Raw genomic sequence first — 9500 nt, forward strand, 5'->3', positions numbered from 1 at the left:
GTCAACTCATTAACCCAGAGAAGTGTTCCATCCTTTTTTCAGACAATTGCTCTGTTGCGGTGGCGGACGAAGTCAAGAGCACCCTTGAGGTTACGCAGCGGGTGTTCGAGCCAAAGTACCTCGGCCTTCCTGTGCCGGAGGGAGGATTGCATAAGGGACAATTTGAATCACTACAGGAGAGGTTGAGGAAGAGATTAATTGATTGGACTGAACAATATGTCTCATCAGGGAATAAAGAAATTTTGATCAAGGCGGTGGCGCAAGCAATACCAACTTATGTCATGAGTGTGTTTTGGCTACCGATCTCTGTTTGTGATGATTTAACGCGTATGATGAGACAATACTGGTGGGGAGTAGAGAATGGTAAGAGGAAAATGGCGTGGCTCAGTTGGGAGAAAATGATCTTGCCCAAGGATATGGGTGGTATGGGTTTTAGAGACATGAGAGCTTTTAATCAGGCACTACTGGCTAAGCAAGCTTGGAGATTGCTTGATAGTCCGGACAGTTTATGTGCTCGTTTACTCCGAGCTAAATATTATCCCAATGGGAACTTGCTTGATACAGTGTTCCCATCCAGTTCGTCTGCTGTATGGAAGGGAATCATGCATGGATTAGAGCTGTTGAAAAAGGGGCTTATATGGCGTGTGGGTGATGGTTCGCTAATTAAGACTTGGAGGGATCCCTGGATCCCGAGGAGGCACGATTTCAAACCGATCACCCCAAAAAGAAATTGCAGACACAATTGGGTAGCAGACTTTTTGGATGAATCTGGTGTGTGGAATATGCAGATGCTACGGCAATACTTCTGGGACATGGACGTCCGCGAAATTGTGAAGATCCGGACGTCACCAAGACGGGGACATGATTTCTTGGCTTGGTGTCCGAAAAAGAGTGGATTGTTCACTGTTAAGAGCGCTTATCATCTAGCAACAGAGAGCCAAGTGACACATGCGGTGGGCGCGTCTAGCACCAGCCCAAGCGGACACATGTCCATCTGGAGACGAGTGTGGGATGCTCGGGTTCCACTCAAGGTGAGAATTATGGCGTGGAAGGCGGTTTCAGGAGCGCTCGCAACCAACTCTTGCAAGAAATATAGGCACATATCCACGCGAGATACATGCCCTCTATGTGGTTTGGAAAAGGAGACTAGCTTCCATGCGCTGGTCACTTGTGATTATGCTCAAGCAGTGTGGACGCAAATGCGTTCAGTATGGAACCTCCCTGATCATCAACTGCTTCGGGACACAGGTAACGAGTGGCTTCTGAATATTCTGATGAACTGCAATGATGAAATGCGGGATTGCACTAATGTTAATCTGGAGGATTTGGACGTTGAGGTCGGACATGGCGCATGGTAAAGATGTACCGAACCCGGCGGTAACGGCCGATTACCTTCAAAGTTATATGCACTCGCTACACCTGGCTAGGAGGTACTCTACAGAGGAGATCATAAAGGGGAAGATGCCAGTGCTTTGTGAAGAGTCGGTCAGGTCGCTAGGTGAGGCAGTGCGGATGCCCTGGCCGCGACCGGCGGATGGCCAAGCTGCGTTGTCGGTCGATGGATCGTTCTCATCATCGGATGGATCAGCGGTTGCGGGTATGATACTAAGAAGATATGATGGTTCTGTCATCTTTGCAGCTTACCGGTGTATCTTCAACTGCAATGATGCGCTGGAGGCGGAATTACATGCAATAATGCAAGGAATGGCATTAGCAATTTAGCACTGTAACCTTCCTATCATCGTTCAATCCGATTCTTCCCAAGCTCTTTTGGCGCTGACAGGGGAAAGTCTTTCCTGGTCGGCTTATGGTCATTTAGTTGCTGAGATTCGTCATCTTATGGGTGAAAGAGAGTTTATTCCTTCGAAACATAAGCGAGAACAGAATAGGGTAGCAGATCGTTTGCCTATGTATAGTCGTACAGAGAGTACTACAGCTGTATGGCTTGGGCAGGGCCCTCCTTGTATTGAGGAGGTTTTGCCATTTGATTGTAACCCTATGAATATGGAATAAAACTCTTTTACCATCGAAAAAGAAGAAGAAGAAGAGAGAAACACGAACAAGCACGAATGCTGACCTCGGTACAAGCCCACCATTCGAAGAAACGAAACACATTTGTCACGAGCCCTTCAATTCAACCAACCAGGGCAAACAAACACGCAAACAAAACAGACAAGAAAAGATAAAAACAGCACACGACAGCAGGAGTGAAGCGGCGACCCAGAGGGGTCCAAAACCCTCCCAGTCGGCTTCCGCATCGGATTCCCAGCAGCATACGCTCTCTCTCCATTTTGGAGAGGACGGCTGCTCCGCACCCAGATCACTCACCTCCTCATCCAAAACTACTCACGCCACACCACTAGCTTACGACTAGGCGATCAACGGACCGATTAAGCTGCAACAAAACACAATCTACGTACGTCCAATTCCAAAGTGAACGCCATGTGGGCCTGCCTTCGCTCCATCCCGGGCCGATAAAACGTGGCCCGGCCCCTCCGCCATGGTGAAAGATCGGACATCAGAGCGAGGCCTCGAAGTTGAGGCGGGAGGAGTAGGTGCCCTTGGGCGCCCAGTTCCTGGGGATGACGTCGCGGGCCGTGAGCGTCTTGGGGGCGGACAGCGTCGTCAGCCTCACGGAGAAGGGCCCCGCCGTGGGGCCCCCGTACAGGCACCACGTGGCGCCCCACACGTGCTTCATGTCCAGCCATTTCGCCGAGTCCGCCTGCAGCCACGCACGCACGCACACACCACGTGAGCAAAGCACACACATCATAAGCACTGATGAACACTGATACTAAGTCTGATAAACAAGTTGGTCATTTTCATCAACCAAATCTTTCCGCTTCTCATTGGGTTCGATACTCTTACTTATCGAAGAGGTCTACAATAGATCCCCACATTGGTGGGTAGTCAATGGCAGGTGGATCCGATGTGACAGGCTCCAAACCTAGCGCGGCACGTGAGTTGGTGACTGGCGGTAGCACGGTGGCCACCCAACTAGTTGTGGCCGGTCCTAGCGGCAAAGCTGCGGGCCAGCACAGCGGCAGTGGCCATGGCTATCAGCGTCTCCCTCATCTCCGACTACGAAGGGCGACTCTCCTCCACGCAGCAGGTGCCAATCCGACGGCTTCCTCGCTCGCCTCCAGATGGCACTGCTCTGGCGATTTGCTAGGTTACACACTAGGCCTAGAGAAATCCTTTCAAAGCGGCAACTGTTGTAGACGACGATGATGCTTGTGGGTGTTGTATCCTCCTTGGAGACGTCATTTTGCCCATGTCCATGCTCTGCTCGGGTACCGGTCAAAACCTTAGGTCAGCTCTCTGGCCAAGCAACAACGCCCCCCCCCCAGGGTTGTCCCTTCTTTGAAGGTGTTGCATGGGTGCTCAACGAGCCTATGAAAATTGATATTGGAGGTGGTAGCGCGTCGTCAACTCTTCGGCGGGGTTTTGGGCAATTTGTCATTCGGTGATGGTTACTATTGTGGGCATGGGCTCTCGGGGCGCAACGTACGCCATCATCAGAACCTCTTGGATGGCATCTTCTTTGAGTCCGGTTGGTTCCTGTTGTTCACTTGCTGATTCCTTTAGTAAAGTTAAAATTATTTAGCTTATTCTCTTTAAAATTATTTAGCTTATTCTCTCAATTTCAATCGACCGTTGCTGCACTATGGGCGGAGGGTGCATTGACCCAGCTTCAGCTGAAGTCAGGATAGTACTGTCTTCGTGTACGTTGTTTGTTGTCACGCAGTCCTTGATCTCCGAGTGTTGCCTTCTCGCCATTTGTGGCTTGAGGTTCAACTACGCAAGTTGTTTTATCGTTGTAGTCGTGGTATTGGCACTGTGTTGTTCGCCAAAAGCGTCGTATCAGCTGCTTGACACCTACTAACCTTGGCTCATGATTGATTATAATAATACAACCTCCTTCCCAAGAAAAGTCTAGGGTCCCTTGCCTCCCACCGGCGCCGCCGTTGGCCCGCCTCGTTTCCGGTGGCCTTAAGGCCATGGCGGCGCGGTGGATCTCGGGCTCTCGACCCATGCCGGCGGGAGGGCTCTGTTTTCAGTTGTTTCTTCGTGTTTTGTTAGGGTTTGTGTCCTACTCGGAAAGACGAGACGACGGCGGCTCCCTGAAGATGGAATAAGTTTCTCTCCGCCTAGTGTGGAGGTGTGTCTCCGGCGGATCTATCTTTTGTGGATTTGCTTGGATCTGGTCGTAGTTCGTCTACATTCATGTGTTTTCAGGTTGGATCCTTCCGATCTACGTTACTCTTTATCGGCAGCGGTTGCTGTTCTATCGCATTGGTCCTATGGGGCCTTAACACGACGACTTCCCGACTGTCTACTACAACAAGTTTTGCCCGACTCTGGCGAGGGAGGGGCAATGACGGCGGCACACCTTCGGCTCGCTTCAGTGCTTGTAGTTGTCGCTAGGTGGTCTACGGATCTGGATATAATTTTTGTTATTTCTGGTGTTCGTTGTACTGCTATGATTAAAGATGAATATATCAGAAGTTTTTCGCAAAAAAAACTGCTTGACGCCTACTGGTGCACCTTTTCGTGGTGTGTACTTGAAAACAAGAAATAACATTCACACGAAGGGTGTCTTCTCTGAGTACTCCAAACGAACACACATGTCCATAATAAGAAGAGGGAAATGCGAACAAGCAGGAATCCTGACCTCGGTACAAGCCCGCCATTCGAAGTAACTAAACACATTTGTCACGAGCCCTTCAATTCAACCAACCAGGGCAAACAAACACGCAAACAAAACAGACAAGAAAAGATAAAAACAGCACACGACAGCAGGAGTGAAGCGGCGACCCAGAGGGGTCCAAAACCCTCCCAGTCGGCTTCCGCATCGGATTCCCAGCAGCATACGCTCTCTCTCCCTTTTGGAGAGGACGGCTGCTCCGCACCCAGATCACTCACCTCCTCATCCGAAACTACTCACGCCACACCACACTAGCTTACGACTAGGCGATCAACAGACCGATTAAGCTGCAACAAAACACAATCTACGTACGTCCAATTCCAAAGAGAACGCCATGTGGGCCTGCCTTCGCTCCATCCCAGGCCGATAAAACGTGGCCCGGCCCTTCCGCCATCAGAGCGAGGCGTCGAAGTTGAGGCGGGAGGAGTAGGTGCCCTTGGGTGTCCAGTTCCTGGGGATGACGTCGCGGGCCGTGAGCGTCTTGGGGGCGGACAGCGTCGTCAGCCTCACGGAGAAGGGTCCCGCCGTGGGCCCGCCGTAGAGGCACCACGTGGCACCCCACACGTGCTTCATGTCCAGCCACTTCGCCGAGTTCGCCTGCAGCCACGCACCACGTGAACAAAGCACACATATCATAAGCACTCACGAACACGATAAATCTCATAGATAGACAGAGCACGACGGCCACTAGCAGAGCCTGAAGCTAGCTTTACAGCGCAACATCGTCGCAAACGCTGGGCCTGGGCTCCAGAATCTTTGGATGCCGAGAATCCACGAGGCCGCCGCGCAAAGCCGATGCACGGTCAAGGGCGTGCCGCACTGCGCAGGATGGGGTGTCAGGCTAAAACAACCACGAGATAAAAGCGTTAGCAGGCGCAAGAGCCAGTGGCAGAGCCGCATGCCCGGCCTCTTTGGTCTTTAGCCCTACTACTTGACAGTGAGCGAGACCGAGGTAAAGCGGCAGCATCATTGGGCAAGCGCAGGGCAGTGGAGTTCCGGGGACATGGTTCACGTTTCGGGGCTGTTTGGTTTGACACTAAGTTTACCAAAGCTTGCCACACCTAAGGTTAGGCAAGTTTGATCAACTTAGGTGTGTGTTTGGTTCAAGCCACGTCTTAGGCAAGCCACACTATGATCCCCCATCACATACACACAAAAAGTGTGGCAAAATTCCCTTAGGCTTGCCCATTTGTGGCTCTCATTTTGGAGAACTAACCTTAGACAAGTTTGACAATATTGTATGGCAAAGTGTGGCACTCCTAGGCCTAGAACCAAACAGCCCCTTCATCTTTCGGTGCTGCCGCCTACATTGGATACTTTACATTTGTCCAACAAAAAAAGAGCATCGGATACTTTGTATGCTCCAAATGGGAATCATATGGCCAAAGACAATCATGTAGGGTACCTACACTCAAGGGTTTGACTATAGTGTGTGACATTGTGCGGTCGACAATGCAAGAAAGTAGCGGCATGCTTTCTTGGCTGATTTCCAGTGTCGTCTGTTGGCAGTTCATTTGTCATGTTTTATAAAGCTTAGTTTCAGGCTATAAAACGGTCTTTGTCAAGCTTAGCTGTCTACTAATCTTGGTTTCACTTGCTGTAAAATACTAGTGATAAGTCTCTGTGAAAAGTCTCATTCTAGACCCTCAGGTCGTTGTACGAAGGACACGACATGGGCCTAAATGCCTAGCCAACGACAGTACAAATGCTAGCTAGCGAGCAGAGGCACGAGGGCAAAAGCAGGCAACAGTGCAATATGTCTCCGACCCCATCAAAGTGGGAGGACGAACTCACATGCACGCATTTTCGCATAGGAAAGGAAAGAATATGCGCCGGGTCCTCCTCTTGCACATTTGCACTCACATAAAGCATTTGTCCAATGCAACCCACCCAACTTGTTCCCACCACCAAAGGCAATGGAGGGCTAAAAAGATAACCCGATTTACCCCCATTCACTTTGTTACTAATGTCAAGAAAAAAGGCAGTGCACCAAAGTAAATAAGCTTGACAAGAAGCGGATGGGTACCTGCTTCAGCTGCATGGAGCCAATGTCGCCCTCGCCGTCCTCGAACTCGACGAGCAGCGAGAGCCAGAAGCTCGTCGACCCCTCGTTCACATGGAAGGCGATGTTCTTCCCGCCGTACTTGCACGCCGTCCTGATGCGCGCACACGCACGCTGCTCCGGTCAGTTTCTTCTTAAAGAAAGGAAAAGAAACACCAAATCTCACGGTTGCACACATGCAGTAGATTACATATAGAGAGACGACAGCTTTTCCATGGTCAGATAGGTTAATGAACGGAGCTGGAGGAATTGACCAGGAATCTTGACAAGAGGTTACATGCCAGTGCCACGGGACAGGTATCCATCTGCGCCTCTGCCCGAGTTGCATCACGCAGAGGCATGAGTAACTCGGCAGCAACAGATAGATCCAAGTTAAGATAGCTGTGAGCTGCGAGCCCGTTAGAGTTAAGGCCCTGGACAATTTAATTCCCACTGCGCTTGAAGATACGACGGCTAAAATCACAGATCCACAGTAGCAGTTAGCTGCACTGTTTCGACAACGGTCCACTGACTGACCCATCTAACCATTTTTTAGTCTGCTAATAACCTCAGGGAGTGAGAGTTTTTGTCCTTGAGCTACTTGTCTACAATGGCATGCGCCCAAGCTGATTAGTTTAATCAGTTGCTACTACTAACTATCTGAGAATGCACTAAAAAAGACTTGAAGAAGTGTACTACGTGCTGCTCGCTCACCTTCGGTAGATCACCTTGAGCTGCCCACGGTCGCGCAGGTGCGCCCCGGCGCCGGCGACGGCCATCCTGCTGAAGGCGGCGCCGCTGAGGTCGAAGTGCGTGTTGCCGCCGCCGCAGGGGCCGCCGCCGGGGCACTCGTCGGTGACGATGACGGTGACGGCGCGGCGCGAGCAGATGCCGTGGTCGAGGCACCGGACCTTGTAGCAGGCGCCGCACCCCTCGCCACCCTTGAACAGCACCGGGCTCACCGACCCCACCCGCGCCTTCATCGGCACCACGTCCACCAGCGTCCCGTACCCGCACGCTCCCCCTGAAAGAAGAAAAGAACGTCCATCGCCATTAGAACCGAATCCACCGAGCTCAGTCCGGCAGAACTGAGATGCTAATCTACTGCGATACAGTTACTGCGGTGCTCTGACTTCAGGGTGTAAATGCAGCTAACAGTAGAGCACGACGGATCACTGGGTTACGGACGCAGCATCAAAGTTACCAGGGGTGTCGGTGGAGCGCGTGAACGGAGGCGCAGAGGGCATTTATCGCCAAGATTTTAGCCATATGGTACTGCCCCAGCAGAGCAAGGAAGTTATTGGGAAGCCTGGCACGGTCGTCTTCGCCGGTCGCCGCGCCGAAAGCCCGGCGGCACGAATCGTAAAGCGACGGAGCTCCTCTGCGCTTGACACGTGTGGAGGGGTCCGGTGGGGGCCCACGGAAATTCCCTGCCGGATCTCACGGGATATGCAGACGCCGCGCCAGAAATGCCGCAACGGGAAGAGCTAATCGATCCTTCTCTATTTTTTACCAAAACAACACTCCTATGTTGAGAGAAGGGTAAAAGAACTAGCCGTCTGATGCCAGTGTAAAAAAAGAGCTCTGGTGCGAATAGGACGGCTCAGATAGCAATAATTTTTGTACAGCAGATATGTGTACCAGGCGTACTGTATTTTGGGAGTAACAATCCTAGTCATGAAGCCGGTAAATAAAGAAAAAGAAGGCAGATGAGCTCTGCTTCGCCCAGGTACTGATGCTGCAACCCACCACTGCCCAGGCACTAATCTTAACCCGCTAGTAGAACAAGAGTAACAGACGCCGGAGTAATCAAGGGGCTGTAACAATGCGGGAGCTAGCTTATCTCTACGACGGTCAGCGGAGGCGGGTTGAGAGCTCTTACCGGTGCTGCCGTCGCCCTCGGCGTCGCCGTACCACGTCGCGGTGGCCGGCCGCCACTCCACGTCGACCGCCGCCTTGCCCTTGCCCTTCGCCGCCGACTTCCCGTCGTCGAACAAGAATGCGGCGGAGACGGCCGGGGACGCGAGCAGCAGAATGCAGAGCGCGAAGGGGCCGGCGGCGGCGCGCGAGGAAGCCATTGGGGGCAACGGGTTCCTTTCCCCTCCTTTCCTCTGCGGTACTAGAGGCGGGCTCTGCGGCTGCTTGGACGGGAGTGTTGGTGGCCTCCTCACTCCTTTTGGGGCCTCTCCCTCCCTTTTATGGCTTCGAGAAATCCCGAGCCCCGACGGTCAGAGAGGCTTCCTTGCCGGGCTGGCTGCGCTGCACAAATGGCAACGCGGGACGGGCAGGGGAGTGGGCACTTGGGCGTGTAGTACCAGGGTGTGGCCTGGTTTATACTCCTACTCGCGAGGGGAACGGAGATGTGTGTCACTCACTGTTGAGCACTACTACTACAACTAGTCGGGCTACTGTTGAGGCCACCACTCTCTACGTGTGGGTGCCCAGCACGGTGACCAGTGTGTTGATGGGGTGTGGGAGCCTTCATTGCCTGTCATGGGTGGCCATGACTTTTGCAACGAGAGAGAGTGTGTGTGCGGGATCTGAAAAGGAGAGAATTTATATTTGTTCATGGCTAATGAGCTTCGTCGAGAGGGAAAGAAAATGAAGCATGGACACGCTTTTCACCCTACCCTTTTGTCGCCCTCCGCCGGGCCTGGCCATCGCGCCGAGTGCGGATGCGGATCCAGCTTTGGCGGGCGAGGAGAGATCACGGAAGCGCCGTTGCGCGGACGGCAGACCGTTGGACGTGAT

At 52.5% G+C, this 9500-nt stretch overlaps 1 protein-coding gene across 2 annotated transcripts; it reads right to left on the reverse strand.

Moving 5' to 3' along the window:
* Positions 1-2095: 2095 nt before the first annotated feature.
* On the reverse strand, positions 2096-9046 carry LOC123053924 (expansin-B17). 2 transcript variants are annotated; one of them, XM_044477543.1, is made up of 4 exons: positions 8632-9046; positions 7464-7773; positions 6735-6864; positions 2096-5305 (listed from the first exon to the last, which is right to left on the reverse strand). In XM_044477543.1, exons 1-4 carry the CDS (start codon positions 8825-8827, stop codon positions 5102-5104), a joined length of 840 nt encoding a protein of 279 aa, XP_044333478.1. In that variant the 5' UTR covers positions 8828-9046; the 3' UTR covers positions 2096-5101. The 2 variants fall into 2 exon arrangements, with proteins under 2 accessions (XP_044333478.1, XP_044333479.1); XM_044477544.1 differs by lacking the exon at positions 8632-9046 and adding an exon at positions 7954-8011.
* Positions 9047-9500: the final 454 nt, after the last annotated feature.

This window comes from Triticum aestivum, chromosome 2D (genome assembly GCF_018294505.1).
Source record: "Triticum aestivum cultivar Chinese Spring chromosome 2D, IWGSC CS RefSeq v2.1, whole genome shotgun sequence".
Classification (NCBI taxonomy): Eukaryota; Viridiplantae; Streptophyta; class Magnoliopsida; order Poales; family Poaceae; genus Triticum; species Triticum aestivum.